General features: G+C 43.5%; 1 protein-coding gene across 9 annotated transcripts in view; it reads right to left on the bottom strand.

Moving 5' to 3' along the window:
* Positions 1–25,552, bottom strand: part of KIAA1217 (KIAA1217 ortholog) — a 349,091-nt gene that overhangs the window by 115,363 nt on the left and 208,176 nt on the right. For all 9 annotated transcript variants that reach the window (XM_052651328.1, XM_052651331.1, XM_052651337.1 and 6 more), the window contains 2 exons: positions 8,507–8,705; positions 4,068–4,161 (listed from right to left, as the gene is read on the bottom strand). In XM_052651328.1, the coding sequence (XP_052507288.1) occupies positions 4,068–4,161; positions 8,507–8,705 (293 nt within the window). The remainder of the gene's footprint in view (positions 1–4,067; positions 4,162–8,506; positions 8,706–25,552) is intronic.

The following is a 25,552-nucleotide window of genomic DNA, read 5'->3' as shown; positions in this document are numbered from 1 at the left end:
ATTGGATCCCTGGGCCGGGAAGATCCTCTGGAGGAGGGCATAGCAATCCACTCCAGTACTGTTGCCTGGAGAATCCCAAGGACCAAGGAGCCTGGCAGGCTCTGGTCCATAGGGTCACAAAGAGTCGGACACGACTGAAGTGACTCAGCACACAGCATATATAAGCATGTATGTACGTGTGTATATATACACATAAATATATATATATATACACACACACACACACACACCATGAAATACTCCTCATCCATAAAAAGTATGAAATATTCTCATTTGTAGCAACATGGATGGACCTACAGAATGTTATACTTAGTGAAGTCAAGAGAAAGACAAATATTATACAATACCACTGATACATGGAAACTAAAAACAGCACAAATGAATCTATATACAAAACAGAATCAGGCTCACAGACATAGGAAAAACAAAAAACATATGGTACCAAAGGGGAGAGAGAGGGAGGGACAAATTAGGAGTATGGGATTAATAGATACAAACTGTTGTACATAAAGTAGATATTCAATAAGGATTTATGCTGTATAGCACAGAGAACTATATTCAAAATCTTTTTTTTTTATATAATGAGTTTTTTGTTGTTAGTTCCTCAGTCATATCCAACTCTTTGTGACCCATGGACTATAGTCCATCAGACTCCGCTATCCATAGGATTTTTCCAGACAAGAATACTGAAGTGGGTTGCCATTTCCTCCTCCAGGGCATCTTCCTGACCCAGGGATTAAATCCAGGTCTCCCACATTGCAGGCAGGCTCTTTACCGGCTGAGCCACCAGGGAAGACCCATATTTAATATCTTATGATAGCCTCCAATGGAATATAATCTGAAAGAATAACTGAATCACTTTGCTGTACACCTGAAATTAACAATATTGTATGTCAACTATACCTCAAATTAAAAAGATAAATCAATTTTAAACATGCTCAGCTAGATGCTCAATGAAAAATATAGCACATGTCTTTCCCACTAAGAATCTATTCCACATATGCTCTGAGGTCCATGACCTTGGTCCCACCAATGTTTTCCAAGTCACACAGGCATATTGGTAACAAGTGGGTAGCTGGGACGACCGGCTCAGGTTGCCTTGGGAGACTGGCGATGGACCAACAACCTCAGGTACAGGACTGCGTTTAACCAACTCAGGTGAGCAGCTATCCACAAATCCCTCCCCTTGGTTTAGTCTAGAGCCGTTGATCCTTGTTCTGTTCTCTATTTCTCATCTTTACCACGAGCAGTGGGCTTATGCAGCTGTGCTCCTGGCAGGGCTCCACAAAGCTTCCTTCCCTTTGATGGCATCCACCTTCATCAGGAAGGAGAGAGAATTCCAACCCCCAGAGCCAAAAGGTGAGGCTGAAGGGATTCCAGGTCTTTTAGCTCCTGGAATTCATGAAAAGGGGCCAAGTCGCAAACTGCAGACATGACACCAAGTTGGGTTTTGTTGTGTGTGTGTGTGATCAAGTGTGGTTTATTCCAGAAATATAAGAATTTTTTTTAAGTCTTAATATTTAAAAATGGCTTTTCATTAATACCAGTTTATGATTCACCAAATTATAACATTGACAAACAAAAGAATGTTGTTATATTTGCTGATCAGATAATTATTCCATGAGACTACATTTTTAAAATCCATTTTGACACAAAAGAGAAAACTGAAAATTTTTCTGTACAGAACTTTTTTGAGAGCCCACTGGATGAGAACCAGCTTGTTGAACTGTGTCCACCCCTTCTTTGGCGAGTTGGTTTTAAAACTACGTTCTCTGTCTCATTTCTTAGTTGTCTTCATTGAAACTTGAATGCTTTTTCTGTGGGTTGGATGGTGAACATTTGTTTATTCTCCTCCAGGGAGAACAGTTTGACTCTCTCCCAGAGAATAGCACTGTCTAAAGTAGGCTGTGGGCAACCTGGAAAGTGACCACAAGGGTCTCATCTAAAAGTAAAAATAGAGCAACACTACTGAAACCCAGAGTCGAAGTTCTGAATCCTAGTAGGCTCTATCCAGATGGTTAATATTTGATTTTCTCCCTGCTTTACTGCTGGTCCTTATGGAGGTTCCACATCTGCTTAAGAGTTAAAAACAGGTGTCCTCCCCAGCCATAAACAAGATTTTCAGAGGCAATTCTAGGGCCCCTGTGTGGGCTCCGTGAAACAAAAACACAACTCTGAACACCATGAAACTCTAGACTGAAGGCTAGACATATCAAAAAATAAGGATCTCCAAGGAGCAAAGACTCTTAAGAATGTTGCTTTAGCAAGAGATGAATGAGGTCATGAAAAGCAAAGAGAAGCATCGTATTTGGCACATACTTCGTGATGAGCATGACTCCATCTGTCTTCACGTGGAGCTGGTTTACATGGAAAGTGTAACTGACTAAAAATAAGCTTCCAAATCCAAGCTTTTCTGCAGTAGCAGCTCAGCCTCCCCTTCAAATCACATGTCATTTCTGACATAAAAAAAGCAGCCGTGGAGAACACAAGAGGCCTCTTCCTCAAAAAGTGTGTAGGCTCCGATCCTACAATGTCATCACTCAGCTGGCAGTCCAGAACCACGTGGAAATTCTCCCAGCACTTTCTATTGCACCTCCTGACCTCTTGGTCCTCAACTCACAAACCCCGTGTGGCCGGCAGAACAAAGACATCTCCATCCAAGTCTCCAGAACCTGTGACTACACGGGAAAGGGGATGAAGGTGCCCCATCAGCTGACACTAACATGAGATTATTCTGGAGAACTGGACCCAGTGTAATCACAAGTGTCCTTAACAGTGGAAGAGGGAGGCTTGGAGGTGTGACGTGGGAAGCCAGGTCAGAAAGACGGTACTTGCATGGGTTTAAAGACGGAGGAAGAAGGCTGCAAGCCAAGGAATGGGGGTGGCCTCCAAGAGCTGGGAAAAATAGGAGTTTCTGGAAAGGAATGCCAATGATCCCTTTATTTTATTAGTTCACTGAAGTTATATTGGACTTCTGACTTCTAGAATTGTCAGACAGTAAATCTGGGTCATATTAAGCCAGTGAATATGTAATAATTTGGTACAGCAGCTAAACACAAACTAATACTCACTGTCAGGAAGCAGAGTCCTTCAAGAAACCTCCTGCAATTCTAGGACAGGCAGTGCCTGGGTTTCTTTGGCAATAAATCCTAATCATTTACTTTTTTTTTCTAGTTAAACTCCAGCATCCAGTGCTAATCGTCAGAAAGGATGATAGAAAATGTTGAGGCATGTTCTAAATTTGGGGGTGGGGGATGGGGTGGGGAGGTGGAGGTGCATCTGGAAAGCGAATCTTTTTTTGCTGCTCATTTTTACTGCAGAGGAAGGTACCACTAACATTACTGTTAGAAATGCACTCTCATTCAAATGGACTTGCATTAGTGCGATTTTACAATCTGCCTTTTCAGCTTCCCTGTGCTTTATTCTTCAAAACATGCCTGTGTGTTCTGAATAATCTTCTACAATGCTCTAAATCTAGAGAATTTTAGCTCACAAAACATGCAGATTTTTGTACTTTGCCCTCAACACCATGCAGGTGACATTTGATAATATTTAACACTATTTGCTGTTGCAACAGCAAACAGTCCTGAATTAGAAAGTGAAGAATTTATTCAATAATTAGAATGCTGGGACTTGGAATAGCTGATAGAAAGATATTAATAGATTCCACATGCTGTTGTGCACAGGTTTTGCTGTCATTTGTATGTCAGTTTTGCTTTAAACGGAGGAAAAAAAATAGCAAGAGATCCTCCAAGTAAGTTAATTTATTAGAGACCAAGAACCCTTTCACATACAGATCTTCAGGACCCCTTTGGAGTGAGGACCTAACTAAATTCCATGCTTAGAGATGAATTAGGATGTGTCAAGCCCTGTCTGAACCCTCTTACTCCAAATAATGAGGGAATCTGACTTCTCTGCCAACAAACAATGTCATTAGACAAGAAGAAGAACAGTTACGAACCCCGCGTACCTGGTGTTTCAGTGTGATCACACCAGGACCACATGCCAGAGGCGGGATGATGGTTCGACCCATAGAATTAAAGTAAAAATAGAATAGGAACACTCACCCTCATCTCTCCGTTCACAGTTTTCGGTGTGTGGTTGAATGCGTGGGCAGGATCCTTGTTGTACACTTTGAGAAGGGATCTGTCCTGAATGTTCCTGGAATCAAAAACATCAATAACTATGGCAGATGAAAGGAGCCTTCTTGTGGCCATTTCCTTCTCATCTACTCATAAGAATCGGGTAAAAGATATCTACAGACAATCCAGCCGTTGTGTGCAATCAACCAGACAAAAAGTTCTTTTACCATAAAAATAGGCAAAGATAAATAAGGCAAAGGAGAAAAATGACTTCAGCTTTTCTTTCCTTTTTCCCCCATTCCTCAGGAAAGTATTACTCTTTCTCCATAGCTCTCCACCCATAAATATCGGGTAGCATAAACCTTCTTTCAAGATTCTGAGCAAGGAAAGCTAACACTTCATGAAACAATAAAGTTCCCATATTTACAATCTGTTCAAAGGGATTTGGTTAATATTTAAATATTTAATTGTTTACTTTGCCCAGACACCTGGTTTTCTGCTTATCTCATGAATGGATGCAAACGAAAAATGCTTTTTTCCTCCGAACACCTATATCCAGGGAAAGAAAAGGTATTTGTAGTCCATAAAAAAAGTACCACAAAGATCAAAACTGGCATCTTTATGATTTTTTCCCTTCCATAATGGACTTTAAAAAAAATACTGTTCTACATACAAGTTGAATTCCAGAAAAAGCAGTAGATAAATTCTTCCCCTGGTTTGTCTCTCCCTTGGAATCCAACATTTAGAAACTCTAGAGTCAATCAGACTGCAGCAAAGGACAGAACCACATCTCGCTGACAGCCTACCTTGAAATTATTTAAGAGCTTATGAATATCTACGACGTCCTTCGCCCTCCATCTTCAGTTTTCATCAGCAGAAGAGGCCCCCCCCAGGCACGTTCAGCCCTGTCTACACTGCGATGCCTGCCAGCGCTGGCATGGTGAGCTCAGGGAATCTGGTGCAGGAAGACACATTCCTTTCCTCCAGGTGCAGCCACACGTATTGTGGGCCGATCACAATCACTGGGATGATTGGCTTGTGTTTTTGTTTTCAACGAACTGGAGGATCCTTGGACTAGTCTTGCTTCCTTCCATCAAATATCTGTCAGTGTTTGCTTTGAAGCGGTGACTAGCCCTAGCTTGTACCGTCGCTCCACATTTCAAGCAACTCCTTGGAAGTCTGCTTAAGGGGAGGCGTGTGGTCCTTGTTACTAGAAAAGATTGAGTGACTAGGAAGGGAAGAGTTCGCAGAGGGAAAGGGTGTGGGGATTCACTGCAGGAACTCATCAGGTGCATGGGGGGGTCAAAGTCCCAAGTGACGATGTGAAGAAACTGAAAACCTTACTTAAGCCATGAGAAAAAAAAAAAAACAACAAAAAAAACTTCATGTGGTTCTGAAGGTATTTAAAACACAGGAGGTTGGTTTAGGACTAATTTAGAAACATGTTCATCCAAGATGAACCAACAGAAAAGGCCCAGCTTGCGTTTGCCATGGCAACGTTTACAACACAGAGTTTCAACCTAAACTCTCGGTAGCATTTCCCCAAGGAAAATATGGACAACTCAACACCATGATGAAAGCTCCAAATGTTTAACAAATATTCCCTCACTTCAAAAATACTGGCAGTGAATGAAATTTGTCTCTGGGTTTAGAATATTAAAGCCAGTGTCTTCAGGTAAAATGTACATGCTACATTTTTTTTTTTTTCCCTTGCTGGGAGAGGGGGCAGGCAAGGTTCTATTTAATGCTGATAGTGAAAATTTATTCTACAATTTAAATAAAATATACTGGAGGGATTTTATGCAAAAAAAAAGCAAAGAATAATAATTCTTTGAATGGACATACATGTTATCATCTTGCCTAAATAGTATATTCATCACCAAATAAAGACATTTAAATATTTTTAGATCCACTTAAATATTTTTAGATCCATTTTCATATGTAAATCAAAACTCTGAAAAGTAAAATTATAGACAAATTTATAAACCAATGACGTTCCCCTTACACATTTTCAATGAGATTTTTTTAAAATCAGGTTATCAGTACTGCAGCCTAAGAATCAATGAGAACATCACTTTTGCAGATAGAAACAAACTGAAATTATTAACATTTAAAGCAATCACTTCTTTCAAGTGCTGCTTTGTTTTATCAACTGAATTTGCATCAAGAAGGACCATTTCAGTTTGAAAGTTTTGGGGGACTTTTCCCTCTTTGTCTTCCCTCCCATTTCTCTTTTTGTGACTACATCACAATACCCCCAAAGAATGTGCACAGAAAGTCTTAGTAGTCATACTTTGAGGCTTGGGAAAGAAACTCATGTCTAGGAAATCATGACTCGTACTATAAAAATTCTTGCATGAGCTGCAAGACAGGGGGGTCCAACTGTTTACAATAATTTCATCAGCCTTGAACTCCACAATCAAAAGTGGCTTTGTGTAGTTTCATGTGTACTTATTATTACCCTTCCCCTCAATTTCTCGAACTGCAAAAATTCAAGAAGACGGTTTTAAAGCAGCATATCCATGTTAAAAAACAAAAAACATGAGATTATCTTATTGCAAGTATCAGTTCAGTTCATTCACTCAGTTGTGTCCAACTCTTTGCAACCCCATGGACTGCAGCGCACCAGGCTTCCCTGTCCACCATCAACTCCCAGCGCTTACTCAAACTCATGTCCATCGAGTCAGTGATGCCATCCAACCATCTCACCCTGTGTCATCCCCTTCTCCTCCCGCCTTCAATCTTTCCCAGCATCCGGGTCTTTTCCAATGATCAGTTCTTCCCATCAGGTGGCCAAAGCATTGGAACTTCAGTATATTGGAGTATACACTGCAAATATACTCTCTAAATATTGCGTGATTACCTCATGGTTAAGTTCATGCTTTGTACATTAAGGATATTTTTTTGATGGCAGCTTGATTAATAATTTATGTCAAAAAACAAACATGAATTTCCTGATACCCATGAATATTTAAACATGTTTTAAAAAACAGAAAGGTTGGGCAACAGACATAACACCTATACCTTAGGGGCATGCGTCAAACGTTGAAAGCTCTAAATTACTCATATACCTTTGTACAAGCCTAAATGTGTCATTTCTGATCACTCTTAGAAATTTATTATGCACTAGAGGCATATTTTTAAAAAGTAGTTCTTATTAATTCCATGATGAAGAAACAGGACAGTCTGCTATCCCCACAAGGAAGGGACCCAGAAAAACCAACTCGGGGCCCAGATGAGTTGAGAGGAGAACATTTTGAGGGAATAAACAATTTCTGATCAAGAATGTGGACAGTCAGGTTTGGGGCTGGGCTTAGACATTAATTGGCTGCATGATCTTGAATAAGTCTTAACTCTTAAGCATCTGAGTTTCTGGTCCCATCAAATGAAAGGGCTGGATGAATCACTTAATCTTTTTCTCAGCTCTAAAATGTTTAACGGCTATACTAGCGACAACTCATTTGGGTTGATTTCAGTCCTGTTTCTCAGGCTTGTTTGGCAAGAAGGGCTCAGATGGTCCCTTCTTTTCATGACATAACATTATTGGCATTGATAAAGTGCTTCCCTTTCTGTGCCACTGGCCACAGTAGGAATCCCTTTAGCCTCCTTTTAAAGAACATCTTATATTAGGAGTGGACTTCTCTGGTGGCTCAGGTGGTAAAGAATCTGCCTGCAATGTGAGAGACCCAGGTTCAATCCCTGGCTTTGGGAAGATCCCCTGGAGAAGAGAATGGCTACTCATTCCAGTATTCTTGCCTCGAAAATTCCATGGACAGAGGAGCCTGGTGATCCAGACTCCATGGAGGTCACAAAGAGCTGGACATGACTGACAGACTAAACTTTCACTTTTCACTATTGTACTAGGAGCCCTTGGAGAAAGCCCACATGGAAAGTGGGATCCTTTAGCAAAGGCCAACTATTTAAACACAAGAAAAGGAGAATGCTTCTTGGCCTCCTTTCTTGCGGACGATAGCATTACGTCCACTGCGTTTATTCTAACTCTTTCATGTAATTTATGGCCCAGTGGGATCATTACCTAAAATGTCCACAGCCTCCATCTATGAGAACAAGAGCCCTTGAAAAGGAGTTGGCTAAGTTCCACCTGTAGGTATAACCCTCTCCTCAAATGATCTTCCTGGGCATCGCTTCCCTAACTCTTAACGATAAACAGTGGACTGGCTCAGTTTTTCCATTCTTTTCAGATGTAATCTGCAAAGATCTGGGTGGGAGAAGTCTGTGTTCACCTCTGTAAACCAAACTTTGTCAATGAATTCTAGAAAACCAGATAGTGGATTCACACCTGGATAAGGTACACCTGCTCATTAAGACAACAGCCGTGCTATCTTCACTGGGACACGGAGAGATGGGGACTTGGTAGCAACTGTCAATGTAAGATGGTGGACACATATGACGTCACCGCTTACCTGACATCATTCAGTTCGTAATAGACATTTCTGCTTTCATCTTTGATGTAAATGGCGACACTGGGCGACTCCAGCATTTTCATGGTGAGCTGCTGTGGAAAGGCACTTACGAAGAGAGCACGGATTGTGTCTGCACTTGTAATTTCGTTCGGCATCCTGAGCTGCTTGGTTTCATCTCCATACTGGAGATAAAGAACCCCTGCACACAAGATGGACACAGTTATCAGTCGCAGCTCAAGACTCACACGACACACAGCACAAGCTAAGCCACTTCCATCCTACCGCAGGCAGGAATGTGCCAGATGCGCTTGCAAAAAAGCACCTCACAAGAGATGTGATCTTGGAATTTTCAAGAAACACACTCTCTGGTTATGATGTAAATACCTTATTCTTTAGAGTCAAGGCAGGTGTTACAGAAGCTCATTTTAAACTATTTTAAAAACCAAAGGACAAGAAGCTAACCCTTGGTAGCCTAAAGCAAAACACAATATTTAATTCCCTTGAAAGGTGTACTTAGGAATCTGACCCCATTGGGTGAATTTCTTCCCCCAAGTCTTTAACGAGGGACACAATCATGATAGCAACAGGCCAGTGACATAAAGTCCTTCTTTTAAGATTTGTTTTGAAGTGGATCTATTTTAAAGTCTTTATTGAATTTGTTACTATATTACTTCTGTTTTATGTGTTGGTTTTTTGTCCTCCAGGCATGTGGGATCTTAGCTTCTGGACCACGGATCAAACCCACAACCCCTGCATCGAAAGGTGAAGTCTTAACCACTAGACCACCAGGGGAGTCCCCAGTTTAAGTCTTTATAGTCCATCCAGCAACGTGCTTGAAGTGGAAATGCTACAATATTTCTGGGGCTCTACTACATATGGAATGTTTGTACCAAAAGAAAATATCTACATGAGTCTGGTGTCCTAATGTGTCAGAAAGAAAATGGAAAAAAATCAGCTACACCAACACAAGCACAGGATGATAGCATCTCAGAGTTCCAGGGGGCATGTGGCTCCCGTGAACCACGCCTCCCAGCCATCACGCGCCTGTGGAGCATAGTCCCCTCCTCCTGGAGGCTAGGTTTGGCCACGTGACTCGCTTTGGCCAATGAGACGCCAGCAAGTGTGATGCAAAATGGAGGCTCGACACGTTTGCATGTGAGAGCTTGTCTTCTTGTTGAGCATGGCCTTGTCTGCATCCTCACAGAACCAAACTTCTGTGGAGTCTAACTGAGCCACGCTGGGAGGCCACATGAAGAAAAAACTGGAAGCCTTGACTGATGCCCCCCACCAGGCACCATTCTCCAGCCAGGACCACTGGCCAGTTATGTGGGAGTGCCAGCTTGAGGGGGAAGCCTGGGCCTCAGGAGAGCTGTGCCAGCCGACGTCGAACAGAAAGAAGACCCTCCCTGGAAAGCCTGCCAAATGGCAGAATCACGAGCAAGTACATAATTGTGGTTGTTTTCCGTCACTACGCTTAGGGTCACTTGTTATTCAGAGACAGGTGACTTGAGGCGGGGGATGGAAGATCCCGATGCTGGATTTGAATCCCACTTCCTGTAAGAATCTACTGAGGCCCTCTACCAGTACCACTGGAGTAAGTCGCTGGCAGGACAGACTCAAAAGAAAATAGACTATGACTTGTGGTTAAATACAACAGCTCATGTAACTGATTTATTTCTATCTCCTTCTGACATTCCATTCAGATGACGGTGAAGAATTAAAAAAGCATAAATCAAAAGAATTAAGGGGGTGAGAGAGGAAACAATAGCAGACCATGCAAAGCTGACACCTAGATCTTCAGGCACAGAACTATGCTTAATTGCAGGGCTTGGAGAAGCTCAGGAAATGAGGCACCAGATCCTCCTGAAGGTTGGAATGCAGAGTGCTTGGAAAGCATGAGGGCTGACTGAAATTTTTTAATGGTTTAGCACACTTTCCCTGGGCGGCTTTCCTGGTGGCTCAGCGGGAAAGAATCCTCCTGCTAATGCAGGAGACGCGGGTTTGATCCCTGAGTCAGGAAGATTCCCCTGGAGAAGGAAATGGCAACCCACTCCAGTATTCTTGCCTGGGAAATTCCGTGGACAGAAGAATCTGGCGGGCTATAGTCTACGGGGTTGCAAAGAGTTGGACACAACTTAGCGACTGTACTACAACAGCAACAAGTTTCCCCATCACCTTTCCATCCCATTCAGCCAAGCAACTCCACAAATCCAAAGCAGAAACTGAAAGAGGAGCCAGTGGACTGGATTCTGGCTCACCAGACAAGGGACGGTGTGTGAGGTCCCCCCTGCCAGAATTCTGGCAAAGGGCTGACATCTCTGTCAGGTAACTGGAGGAAGCCCTGGAGGAAAGCTGACTGTCCTCTGAGGGGAGACCAACAGAGTTTTGAGGATAAGATTCTGATTCTGTCTGGTCATCCCATCACGAAGCAGCCCAGGCCACATACACGAGCTTCCAGGGAGTACAACCATGCTTTGCTTATGCATGAACAGACCAGCAAGGATTACCAGACATTTCATAAAGCCTCTTTCATGTTAGAAGCAAACAGAAACGCAGAAGCGACGAGACAGTCTGAGAAAGGGGGAACCTTTGGAGAGCAAGAGCGAGCGCTGGGAACCATGAGAGCAGAAATGACAAATTCAGTGGAGAAGAAAAAGTTTGCGAAATCTCAAAAAGAGCACCAAAAAAGACTAAGGGATGGGAAAAGGGTGAGAACCAATAAAAGAAAAAGACAGAATTACCTCAGAGCCGCTCAATTCCTAATAATGGGGACTTGGGTAAGGAGGTCAAAAATACAGAGCAGTTTTTCTAAGATATTATAAGAATTTTTTTGTCTCTCCAAACTGAAGACATGAGGTTGGAGACTGAACAGGTTCATGAGGGAGGGACTTCCCCGGTGGTCCTGTGGTTAAGACTCGGAGCTTCTGATAAAGAGGGGCATGGGTTCAATTCCTGATCAAGGAACTAAGATCCTGAATGCTGCAAGGCATGGCCAAAAAAAAAAAAAAAGGTTCATGAAATGCTAAAGGCAATCAGGCTTGGCACTGAGACATTCCAGATGGCAGGGGAAAAACAGAGGTTCCTACAAGTTCCCAGGGGGCGGGAAGCAAAGTCACAAAGGAAGAAGCAGGAGTCAGAAGGGCATTCGCTTTCTCAACAGCAGCCCAGAAACCAAAGACAATGGGGAAATGGTCTCAAAAATCCGGGAGAAATATTTTCTATCTAGGTCTATATTTATCCAAACCATCAATCAGGTCTTTCATTCAAGTCAGCTTCCCAGCCATGCCTTCCCTCACCACCTTCTCCAAAATTTCAGCACCCTTTCTGCCTCATATTCCATACCTGCAACTCCTGCTTCATTTCTGTTCCTGAGAGTTTTTCACTATTTAATCCATATATTCACAATTACTAGTGTTTATTGTCAAAATGGAAGCTTCATGGGGCTGGGGATTTTTTTGTTGTTAATTTTCGGCTGTGCTGGGTCTTCATTGCTGTGCCTGAGGTTTCTCTGGCTGAGGCGAGTGGGGGCTGCTCTCTAGTTGAGGTAGGCAGGCTTCTCATTACAGTGGCTTCTCTAGTTGTGAAGCATGGGCTCTAAGCACACGAGCTTCAGTAACTGAGGCACATGAGCTTAGTTGCTCCGTGACATGCGGGATCTTCCCAGACCAGGAATGGAACCCGTGTACCTGGCATTGGCAGGTGGATTCTTCTCCACTGTACTAGCAGGGAAGTCCAGAAATTCTTTTTTTTTTTTTTTTTTTTTAATAAAATAGAAGCTTCATGAGACTAGGGTTTTGTTTTTTTTTTAAATAATTCCTCTGGTCTCCTTTTTATTTGTTTGTTTACTTATTGGCCATTCTGCACAACTTACAAGATCTTAGCTCCATGATCAGGGATTGAATCTGCATCCTTGGCAATGAAAGTGCAGAGTCCCAACCACTGGACCACCAGGGATTTTTTTTTTTTTTTTGCATTTTAAAAACAGGTTTTGGGGTTTTTTTTTGGTCAAGCTGGGCAGCATGTGAGATGTTAGTTCCCCAACCAGAGATTGAACCTGGGCTCCCCGCATTGAAGCACAGAGCCCTAACCACTGAACCACCTGGGAAGTCCCAGGGATTCTTTTTAAGATGTTTTTTGTCGTTGTTGTTTGCCTCGGTATCCTTAAGACTTGTGATACAACTTGTGATGTAGTAGGTTCTTAATACGTGTTTGTTGAATGAATGAATGGTTTATTAATATTGGTCATCCGAAAGGAATGTTGATTTGGGGATCTGTTCGGGCTGTAAGAGCTTTGGCTGCATGAGGTAGGAATCTCGTTCCTGATTTGGACACACATGAGAACCACATTCTGAAGTGTCCATCTCCTTGATCAGAGGAGTCCTTTCACACAAGCATAAGCAGCTCCCTTTCTCTTCTCCATCACTGTTTTGATCTTCACCGTCTTCAAGGAGTTAGTTTTCCAGAACTTCCACACTGCTACACATTTTGCAGAGTACAGAAAAACCCTTTCAAGCCTGTCTGACCATAGATTGTGCAACGTCTCTGCCCCAAACAGGAGATGCGGTGACTCTCCATGTGATTGCTAATGTCATATCCGAAGGCCAGAACCATGTTTGAGGTCTGGGCCTCAACCATGCTTGGGCGGGGCCCCTGTTCAAGGACCACTTGTGGCCTCCCGACAGTCAGATATCACAGCCTTATCCCCCTCAGAAGAGCCTGGTTTTCATTCCCACATCTGCATTCTGTACGTGTGTGTGCTTGAAATAGAATTTGCAGGCTGCTCTGAGGGAAAAGAGAAAAAAAAAATTGGGCCTGAACTATGGTTACCTCAGGGTCTGGCTAGCGCGGCTGCCAGCCGGGTACACAAGTCCAGTTACAGATCGTGAAAATCCAGAGGAGATGGAAAAGATGCCTTTATGAACAGAGGAGAGCAGTCTTTTTACACTTGGTTCAGCCTGCCTTCTCAGCTCAGGAAAGGTATTTAGAAACACTTAAACTCAGAAGGAACTCTCTTAATCTATGGTGGCGTTTTGTTGGCACAGTGGTGGGATTCAGCACACCCTGGCATTCTGCCCTCGCTCTGAGTGAGGGCTGGCTGCTCCAGATTTAGAGGAAGTCTGAAGGACTTTGGAAGAGAAGTTCCCTTTTTATGAAGAAGGAAAGAGGACCAGGGAAATACATTTATTTATAGGATGTCTGCTCTGTGTCAGAAACAGTACCCGTGTAATTTCACGGAATCAGCATCTCTGAGATTGGTGTGATGCCCCCATTTCACAGAAAGGGAAAAGGAAGTTCGGAAGGTCCAGGTAGCTCGCCTCAAGTTACAGGTAGTAAAATGGCTTAGCTAACTTATACAGAAGCCACAATCTCTCCCTGGAAGCACACAGCCTCTGAAATTTTGCATTAAGCTACATCCATCTCCTCCAACTGTCCTCTTAGGACCATCTTAGCTGTCCTCACACTTTTAGCCTGACCATCTGCTGGAAGATGTGGAAGCATGATGGGGGCAGCTTGGAAAAAAGATTCCTATTTTGAAATCAACCAAAGTAAATGATGACACGTGGTTAGAAATAATCCACGTGCTAGGGGGAGTGGAGGAAGGCCCAGAGCCCTAAAAGCAGGAGTGCTGTAAGGAACCCCACAGTAACTGTGGACCTTCTGAGAAGCCTCAAGGGTTCTTCCATCTCAACGGCTCTACAAAGGGAAACTCCATTTGTCACCAACAGCTTTTGGTGACATGTTGTAGAAACCAAAATGCACTTGGCAGGTCATGTGGTGTCACACACTGCTATAATCTTCTGAATCTCAGAATCTGTTCCAGAGTTTGGGATAGCTTCTAAAATGTTCTTTATCTTCAAATAGGATGTAAGGGTTTGCAGTGTGTGACCTCGTTATGAACTGGATATTTGTGTTCCTCTAAAACGCATGTTAAAACCTTAATTCTTACTGTGATGGTATGTGGAGGTGGCGCCCCTGGGAGGTGATTAGGTCATGAGGGTGCCACGCCCCACACTCCGTCATGGGAACAGCATGCTTAGAAGAAGAGACATGGGAGAGCTTCTTTTCTCTCTCTGCTCTCTGGTTTGTGGGGATACAGTGAGATTATAGCAATCTGCAAACCAGGAAGTGGGTCCTCCCCAGACACTGACCTTGAACTTCCAAGTCTCTGCAACAGTGGAAAATACATTGTTGTTTAAGATACTCTGTCTTGGGTAACTTGTCACAGCACCCCAAACCAACTAAAAGAGATCTCAACCTCCTCTTCTCACCCATCACCCCAGACCATGCCCCATTCCTAGGGCATCACAGTTGTGTTGGACAGCCTGCCGCTCCGTGACTTTATCAAGCACGCCCACTCTCCACACTGGGCCATCCGCTTGGAGGACTTTCTTGCCACTTCTTTGCTTGGCACACACTCTACCTCTGAGTCACTTTCGCAAACACTCCTCCAGCACTTTTCCATTAACTATTTAAGAATTTTTCTCAAATACGTCTTACTGAAATTGCAAGCATGGCTTTTAATTCTACCTTACAATTAGCTGTATTCATCAGAGGGTAATATATAGTAAAATATTAGGTGTATACTAGCTGCTCAGACATCTTTTAGTTGAAATGAATTGAATTCTTCCTGTAATGTGGCCAAACTTATTCTGATGTGTGCCTGCCTTTTGGAATGCCTCCTACAATGTCCCCTAAATGGCATTTTTCATAGTCAGATGATGGTGACAATTCCAAATGACCTAAATTCCTCAGTGTCTCCAAATTCAATGTAAGACTAGGCAAATCAATACGTGCACTGTAACAATGGCAAATGGCTAATGCCTTAAAAATAAAAAGAGGTGTTAAGAGTACATTCTGATGGAAAACTAACAGTTTTCAGTTTAATAAGAAAAAATATGATTATTAAAGTCAAGATAGCCTCATGAAATTGGCAAAAACTTTAGTTTGACTACTTCGGGTCTTAGCTGCATCAAGTGGGATCTCTCTTCGCTGCAGGCAGCCTCTCTAGCTGCTGTGGTTGGGCTCAGCAGTTGTAGCACACAGGCTTAGTTGCCCTGAGGCATGTGGGATCTTAGTTCTCCGACCAGGTTTCAAACCTGTGTCCCCTGCATCGCAAGGTGGATATTCAACCCCTGGGCCATCAGGGAAGTCCCAGCAAAGGTTTTCACAATACAATAAATATCGCTGACAGGAGATGAGAAAGCGAGTTTTCTCACATACCACTGCTGGGAAAGTAAGTTGATGCTACTTCCCCAAAGAGCTATTTGTCAGTATGCATCAAGAGCCCCCCAAATATACATATGGTTTGAGCCACTTCTACACATTATGCACAAAGATGTATTTACCAGGATGCTCAATAAAGCATCGTTTATAAGAATAACGGCGGGGCGGGGGCGGTGGCGGGGAAGTGGATTCCAACATTAGAGGATTCAGGATTCAGTTAATAAATCAATTCATCTACTACACATCCACTCACTGTAACACTACACTGTTATTAAAAGGAATTCTAAATGAAAATGGCAATGGAAAAAAGTTGTATTATGAAACAGAAAGGAACCAGATTTTTAAAAAATCAATTAATCATCTAATGGCAGTGATGGACCCAAGTTTTGTGGGGCCTGAAGCTTATGACATTTTTGACTCCTTAAGAATAAGACTACAAAGTTAGAAACAAAAAATTCACTATGAAAGTAAATTATTGGTTTATAGGGGCTTGAACCTTGGTTTCCCCAGGTTCATGGTTAAGTCTACCTATTTGATGAATGTCCAGAGAGGTTGTCTTTGGGTGGTTAAGTTCATGGGTGATGTCCTCTTCATCAAGATTTTCTATATTTCTTACATTTTCTCAATTAGAACGCTTTGATTTGATCATCTTAAAAAGTAACTACACAGATCTAAAGAGACTGGCCAATTAGGGTTCCTACTCAGTTAATTGGGTAATTTTTCAAGACAGAAGAGATGGGCCACAGGAGGGGAACATATTAAACTTTCAGTGGAGCTGGCAGAATGTAAATTGGTATCTGAAATGGGGAAGACATTGGTATTTAAAATAAGCGAAAGATTCCAGGGCAGTTAATATCATGGCATATCCTTAAGAGACTGGATTTCAGAGTCCTCTGATTTAAAAACAGAAGTGCAGGGACTTCCCTGGCAGTACAGTAGTTAAGTCTCCATGCTTGCACTGCAGGAGGCATGGGTTCTATCCCTGGTTGGGGAATAATATCCCACATGCTGCAAAGTATGGCCAAAAACTTAAAAAAAAAAATCAGTTATAAGAAAAAAAAAATGGAAATAAAAAGAAGTGTAATGCACTGAAATGTAGTCTGGAAGGACCTGCAGAAATGGCTTCATTCATTCAAGAGACCAGCCCCTATTTTGTCCCTGGCACCATGCCAGGACTGGGAGGTACAACGGTAAACCACAGGTCACGCCCTGTGTTCTAACCCACATAGTGGTTCCATAAAATGACCCTGTTATCTAGACCTTAACAATTCAGGTCTGACACCAGCTGACATTTTGTTTCAGACACAGTAGCAATTTGAGGACCAGGCCACATGTGTTCCTTGAAAAACGCTAGTATGCCCCCTGATGTCTGAAACGTTTCACATCCCGAGAAGACTCATGTTGCCACGCCTCTTCCTAGGGAATAGCTTTTCAAGTAGGGGACAAAGCAAGATGGCAAGCATTGTCTTGCAAAGAAGAGAATTATAGCAGAAAAATTATTCTCCATGGAAAGTCTGGATGCTCCCTTTTTCTGGAATAACTTTACTCTCAGATTTTACTTTGATTTAGGTAAAGACCAAATCTTTGCTGAGGTATCTGAGGCGGATGACATCAATCAGATATTTTCTTATGTCTTTCAGACATGATATTTAAAGCCAAGGCAAGACTCCATTAAGTCTTTTAACTGATTTATCTTCTACACTAGGCAGCTATGGGAGACCCTCTGGAGAGTCTTAATGAGGGACTGAAAAACTGCTATAGCAATTTTAAGAGAAATTCTAATTTAGATTGTACTTTACAGAGTCATGGGGCTTCCCTTGTGGCTCAGCTGGTAAAGAATCCGCCTGCAATGTGGGAGACCTGGGTTCGATCCCTGGGTTGGGAAGATCCCCTGGAAAAGGGAAAGGCTATCCACTCGAGTATTCTGGCCTGGAGAATTCCATGAACTGTATAGTCCATGAGGTCACAAAGAGTCGGACACAACTGAGTGACTATCACTTACAGAGTCATAATTGTGGAGCAAGCCAGTGTAAAAGGTAAATATTGTAGGGAATTCCCTGGTGGGCCAGCGGCTAAGAGTCCGCCTTCCAGGGCAGGGGACCTGGGCTTGATCCTGTTCTGGGAACCAAGATCCAGAAACGAAGCCCCCATGCCCCAGCTAGACTACACACAATGACTAGAGAGAGGCTGCATACCTCCAATCAAAGGTCCCAAGGCACCAAGTATCTCTCTTTCTCTCTCTCTCTCTCTATACATATATATATATTATACACACACACACAAAGATCCCGAGGCAGCCAAGTCTCTCTCTCTATATATATACACATATATACATACACACACACACACACACACACACACACACACACACACACACACACACAGATCCCGAGGCAGCCAAGTCTCTCTCTATATATATATACACACATATATACATATACACACACACACACACACACACAGATCCCGAGGCACCCAAGTATCTCTCTACATACACACACACACAAAGATCCCAAGGCAGCCAAGTATCTCTCTGTCTGTATATATATATGCACACATACAAAGATCTCGAGGAGCCCAAGTATCTCTCTCTCTCTCCACACACACACACACACACACACACACACACACACACACACACTTATTTATTTAAAGTTAAATATGATAGAGTCTTGCCCATCCAACAACCTGAGTGACAGCAGTCACTGGACGGATATTCTTCTGGGAGGCACTTGTTCTTGGCACGGAGTATTAGTAATGGCATCATTGGCACTTAACCCATTAACTTGGTTTTGTTCCAGACATATTGGCACAGTTGGGACCCAAGAGAAATGATAATACCATTGAAGTGAGCATCCCAAAGCATTTCTCTAAAAAACACTAATATGTGTTGAAAACTTTTGGAATTCAAGCAGAGTTAAAGGTGTGAATGTCTAAGACGCTGATTTCTGGTGCCACGATCCTAATGATTCCCAATGGATCTCACTGCCCTCTTACAAGGATAGTTGGAAACTTGACTAGGAAGTTCCCTGCACAGTCACTACAGAACCTGCAGTGACAGCAACTGAGTCAAAAATTTAACCTTAAAGGTTACTCAACAATTAAGGCAAGACTTATTATAAGAAAATGCAGTGAGAAACATTGTAACTGTGGGTATACTACAACTGAAACTGGATTCTTTCTTACACTTAGGGTGAACTGCTGGTTCAATTAAACCTTGCCAAACTGTCTCACTTTATAAGGCTAGTATTCACCTGGATGTTAGGAAAGTCATAAAAGGGAAGACTTCAAATTTAAATGTAATCTCTTAATTAAACATTAGCAATGCAAATCTAGCAATGTATGAGAAAAATACATCATGACCAAGAAAAGTTCATCTCAGGAATGTAAAAACAGTTTAACACTAGAAAATCTAGTACTAATATGTCCTGCAATAATAAATAAGCAAGGGGAAACCACAATAATCTTAACAATGTCAGAAAAATGTTAAGAAAAATCTAAAACCCATTCATAATGTTTAAAAAATACATTAACTTAAGAATTAAAGATAACTTTAAAGAGTTCAAGAGAACAGATGCACATGTTTAATTTTGGTAATGTCTATTATATTATTGTATTTTCTGTATTTTTTCCATCCCCCAAATTAAAGACGAAATTAATTTGTTATATGGTAAAATCAAGATCTAACACTATCTAAATAAGGCTTCTTCCACAAAGCATCCAGATCTGACCTAGGAGCTTAAACCTGGATGCAGTTATGGAAATATGGACGTTTTCCTTGGCTTTTGATTAAAAAATTGGGTCCAGAAGTTCCATCATATAGAACCAATGAGTAAAGGCCACAAAAGGAAGAAGATTTTCTTAAAGAACAGATGTATAAAAGTACAATAATCAGGACCCCAGAAAAAAATTAATTGGCCTTTTAGGGATATGAAAAGTGCAACTTTATAGAATTTCCAAAGAATGTTTACAAAGTATTAGAAAGACTTCACTATATATCAAATGTATATACCCATCCCATATAGTAGGAGATTTAAACATTGTGTGTGGTTCTCAATCATACTGATTAGTAGATTTAAGCCCAGAGATTATGGACATTAGTGAGAAACTATCTGAGTTAATTGGAAATCTATTTTCTTCTATGTTAAATTACTAGTGTTTTACATAATAATAACCAGTAATTATTTTGGATGAATGAATATATATTTAAAAACTTTTCAGTATGAAATGATAGTTTTTATAGAAGTTACATGTAGATTTATGAATTTTATTATTCATAATTTATTTTATACTGTTATGTGAAAATTAGCCTACTTGAAAAGATACCACCTGTCTGGTCCCCGAGTTGGGGGAAAAAGACTTTGGGAGGTGTAATGGGTCAAACTTCTTTTCCTCTCTGGCCAGCAAACATCAGGATCATCAACAATTCCCAGAGGAAACTTTCAGGGTAAATGAGAACAGCGCTGCTTCTTTACACTTTTACAGCCAAAGTCTCGTGAGTGACAAAACACTAATATCATCCTTTGATGACTAAGGTTGTGAACAAATGCCAGTAGGCCCGTAGCTGTGATTGATTCCATTTCATTAGACAGACTTCCTACTATGTTTTCAGATTCATGTTGTTTTTAAAAACGGGACTATAATTGCTTTACAATGTTGTACAACAAAGTCAATCAGCTATATGTATTATGCATATATCCCCTCCCTCGTGGGCCTCCCTCCCACCACCACCCCCATCCCACCCTTCTAGGTCATCACAGAGCACCCAGCTGAGCTTCCGGTACTTTACAGAGAGTTCCCACTAGCCACCGATCACCATCATGTTTTAAAAGCATGAAGTGGAAATGCTTAGACTCCAAAGAGCCTTCAGTGCCGCCTCTTCCTACGTCTTTCCCTTCCTCACCCTCGTTTCTGGACTCCACATCTTAGTTTCCTTCTGAGGCCCAGCCTTCTGCCAGAGTCCCTGTCCCTAGAAATTCTAGTTTCTGTCTGCCTCTTGGCTCTCATGGGACTCATCCACTTTTCCAGCACCTCATGGAAATACATGGGGATAAAAACCCATCCTTTTGCAAACGGCTGGCCTTTGCCACCCTCAGGCCTGGGAGTGCACCCACACATGTAATAGGGCCTGAAATCGGGGAGCGCTTCGGTCAGTCGGAGGGTGATGTTCTGAGCACGGGCAGCCACTGACAAATACTCGGCAACACTCACGTCTCCCTCCTGGCTTTTCTGCCCCCAGGTCTGTGGAGAAGGCAGAGCAGCTGGAAATGTGATGGACAGGGAGGGTGCGGCACGCACTGAGCCGGCTGGTCCTCCTCGGGGCTGCTTTTTCTCAGCTTCTTTCTGGGTGCCTGAGGGGGAGGCTCAGAATGTTTTGTGCCGAATGGTGAGAAAGAGGGTGTGGGCCGTTCGGGGAATTCACATCTCACTGGCCTTCATTTCAAAGCTTTTAAAAAAGACTTTGCTCCATCATATGAGAAACATAAAGGATCTAACCCATGCCAGCTCCCAGAGGAATCATCAGCCTCTCTCAATGCCTGTGATATGATTCTTTTTAATTGAAGTATAGCTGATTTATAATGCTGTGTTAATTTCTGCAGTACAGCAGCAAAGTGGTTCAGTTATATCTGATGGAAGGGCAGGGCTTCTGTGTGTAAAGTCCTGATGGAGTAAGGGGCTGGAGGAGGAGGTGACAAAGAGGCCTGTCCCAGGGGGCTACACTCTGGAGCCACTCCCCACCCCCAACATCGGCGTGTGCACCCCCAAGTGCTGAGGGTGGGGACTGAGGCTCTACTGTCTGCAGGGAGTGTGCAGGGAGCTTGTGTCTGCAGGTGAGCATACTTACAAGCAAAACGTGAAAGCAGCTGGTGGGAGAGGGACTTCCCTGGTGGCCCAGGGGTTGAGACTCCGTGCTTTCAATGCAGGGAGTACAGGTTTGATCCCTGGTCGGGAAAACAAGATCCCACATGCCTATGGCATGACAAAAAAAAAAAAAAAAAAGGTGGGGGAGAGAGAGAGAGAGACATGGAGGGAGAATCAGAAGGAAGCTGGGCTGCTGCAGGTTGAGGGTGAGGCAGACCTCCTCCACCTCATGGTCAAGCAGAGAACTCTGAGAATTTCAAAAATACTAAAATCAAATCTGCCTTGAAAGGTTGTTACGAAGGTATGCTGGTCAAAGCATGAGGCTAGAACATCTTCCACTTAATGGGGGTCAGCTTGATTTCCAGCTTTAAAAATATTTAGACACATGGGGTAGGAGCCTCTGTGTTCTTGCCCAGGCAGGCTCCTGTGTGACACAGAAGTATGAAGGATGTTTCCTGAACATCGGCTAGGAATAGCATCCTCCACTGACAGCTGACTTTATGTCTATTTTTTGAGTGGTCCTCACACATGTGGGTACCCGAGGGTCCTCTACTTCTCCAGAGATTACTTATTTTTGGTTGAATGTTGGCAGGAAAGCTGAGTCACGCTGAGCTGTTTTTCGTGTCTCCACGGTGTACACATGGGTGGACTACTTCGGTGACAGTTTCAGCTTCACATTTTTACCATGATGATTATGCACTAATTATTCTGTTATTTGTTACTATCAGATTTTTCTGAGATTTGTAACAGGCTTTCCCAGGCTGTTGAACATGTCCCCTCCGCCATAACTGGCCCCAGCTGCCCGGTGGACCCTCCCAGACAAACCCGGCCAGACTCCAGCCTGGAGTGGGCAAGTGATGGAGTGCGAGGTGGGTGAGGCCCTTCCTGTTCCTGCCCCTGGCCGCCCACCTGCTTCCACTCCCTGTGTCGACTCGGCTGCTCCTCCCATGTCCTCAGGCCCATGCCAGAGGGTGTGACCCTTCTGGAAGCCTCTTTGGGGTCTCCTGTCTTTGGCCCTCTCCACACCCTGCCCCTATGGGGAGATCTGGAATGTCCTTCTCAGCCCTGCCTGAAGGAATAAAGGGGGTCTCAAGAGACAGCGCTGTGGAAAGTGTCCCCATTTCTCTAAGCCCCAGATAGTTGCTCAGGATTGTAGTTATGCGTGTGAGGGTGTGTGAGTCAGAGAGAAGAGAGAATGGGGTACAGATGGATCTGGCTGTCAGGTGTGCCAACCTGGGTTGAAAAATGAAAGTGCATTGAAAAATGGCACTTTTCCTGGATGGAAGGGGCTTTACAAAGCTTTGTAAATCTCTGTAAGAGCTATTTTTTTTCTTCCTTCCTTCTTTCCTCTCTTCCTCCTTCCCTTCTTTCTTTCAAGCCAGGTCTTAGCTGCAGGTTTTAGCTGTGGAATACGTGATCTAGCACCCTGACCAGGGGTTAAACCCAGGCTGCCTGCACTGGGAGCGTGGAGGCTCAGCCACTGGATCACAAGGAAGTCCCGTAAGAGGTATTCTTATACAATATGTTGGGTCTTGCTTTACAAGCAAGTGGGAAAGGAGAGAGAGACAGCCAGTGTAGAACTCCAGGTGCAAGAGGGTTAGCAGATGGGGCCACGGTCTCTCTCCCAGACAGCTGGCCTCCAGCCCTCAGGGGCTGTAAGGAGGGGCTGGCCCTGAGCGCTGGATCCCATGACGTGAGTCTCCAGGGCTGGGCTTGATGAGCTGAGCTTTCCAGTCTGTCCTCAAAAGACCCCGAGGGACTTCATCGTAGCTTTACCTTCTGTTGTCCCATGGTACTTTTGGAAGGGCATTTCAGAGGTGTGACACATGGCTACTTCCTCCACCTCCCCTTTGCCCCTTTGCAGTTTTGGTGCTGCCTTTTGAAAGCGGCTTCTGTTCTCCACCACACGAGCACAATCAAGAACAGATGTCCGAGGGTGGCAAAAGCAGCCTGGGAGTAGTGGGTGGGGAGGGACGTGATGACAAAGTGGCCTGCTCAGATCTGTATCCCCAGTCTCCCCATCACTGCAGGCAAAACGCAGCCCCTGCTTCCAGACTCATCCCCAATCACCTTCCTCCCTGCTTTCAGAGGTTGAGTCCCTCCTTCCCCCTTCTAAATGCCTCAAGATCAAAACGACAATTGTTGGTATTCTTTCTCTATTTTTTTAGCTGCATCGTGTGGCATGTGGGATCTTAGTTCCCTGACCAGGGACCAAACCTGTGGCCCCTGCAATGGAAGTGAGAAGTTCTAACCACTGGACCATCAGGGAAGTCCCGTCATTGGTGTTCTTACTGTAATCCCCGGGAATGGCAATACGCCCACAACACTTCTACCTGCTTTAATAGCTAAAGAATTTATCGAGCAAAGCTGTTTTGGGCTGCCCCATCATGACACTGCCCCTCCCCTGGAGGTAACCTGGAGAAACAAGACCCTACCCAATTTGCTACCGCGTCCAAGCATCGGTGCATTCTCTCAGCTTTATCTTCTATAATAACAGTTCAACTGATACATAAACATTATGCTTGAAAACAAGCATACCAGAAGGGAGAAACACAGACTATGTTCTCTTTCCATAGGACAAGTACTTCAACCTACACAGCATGCTTACGCTGGTTAAAACAACTAAAAGCAAAAACGGACTCAATTGTTATTTTGATCCTGAAATGAAAGCTTTAGGGAGAAATGTTTATGAAACATGGGGCTGTTTCAGACGGAGAGCAGCGGCACTGCGTTCACTTCAGCAGAGTCAGTACCGTGAAAGACAGCTTTCTTTCCTTTTACAAGTATTTACTGAGTACCCGCATGTGCTGGCTGGCCAGCCTTCTAAACTGGGGATACAGCGGTAAGCTCAGAGATCCGTTTCCACTGATGTACAATAGACAATAAGCTCACAGACGAGAGAGTGGAGATTGTGCCAAACAACAGGGAGTAAAATGAAACAGGGTGTGGGGGGCAGAGAGCAGTGGGGTGGGAGTGGGTGGATTGCTATTTTATTCCCAGTAGTTGGATGTCCTGCTGATAAGGTATTTGAAAGAAGGGTGGGAGCAAGGCTTACAGATATCGGGGTGAAGAAATCTGGGAGAAGAACAATCCGGACAGAGAGAGGAGTCTTGGGTCAGGAGCATGCCTGGGGCATGGAAAGGACTAGCGTTTGGAGAGGACAGAGATGGCAAATGGACGGAGATGAGATCAGGAAGGGAGCAAGTGGTCAGACCGTGTAGACTGTTCACCCTCCATGAGCTGGGAAAACAACAGAGGGTTGTGTGCAGAGGTGAGACAAGGTGAGATTTATTTACCAGGGCTGCTTTTTTAAGAACTGACTACATGAGACAAAGATTAACATCAGAGGACCACAAGAACATAAGGCAATAATCCAGGGGACAGATTATGGTGGTTTGGACCTGGGCAGAGTATTAGAGGTGGTAAGAAGTGGTCAGATTTCTGCAGAGTTTGACAGCAGAGTGAAGAGGATTTCCCGAAAGACTCAATATGGAATGAGATTTTTAAAAGAGGAGTCAAGGAGAATGGCAGGGTTTGGAGGTGAGCAGCTGGCAGGAGAGGGCTGCAATGTATTGATGTTGGAAGAAGTAGGTTTGGTGGGGGGAGTTAGAAGTTCATTTCTAGACCTGTTAAGGGTGACGTGTCAAGTGTGTGCATGCTCAGTCGCTCCGTCTTGCCTGACTCTGTGACCCCATGGACTATAGCTCTCCAGGCTTCTCTATGTGATTTTCCAGGCAGCAATACTGGAGTGGGTTGCAATTTCCTTCTCCAGGGGATCTTCTTGACCCAGGGATCGAACCCATGTCTCTTGTATTGGTAGGTGGATTCTTTACCACTGAGCCACCTGCAAAGTCTGAGGTACCAAATAAGTGATATGAAATATATATCTGGGGACTTCAGGAGAGAGGTCTGGGCCAGAAGGATTGCCGGGAGCCAGCGTGAGGAATTCCAGCCGTGACA

The sequence above is a fragment of the Budorcas taxicolor genome, chromosome 13, assembly GCF_023091745.1.
Source record: "Budorcas taxicolor isolate Tak-1 chromosome 13, Takin1.1, whole genome shotgun sequence".
NCBI classification, from domain to species: Eukaryota; Metazoa; Chordata; class Mammalia; order Artiodactyla; family Bovidae; genus Budorcas; species Budorcas taxicolor.
This window is presented reverse-complemented; position numbering and strand designations above follow the sequence as displayed.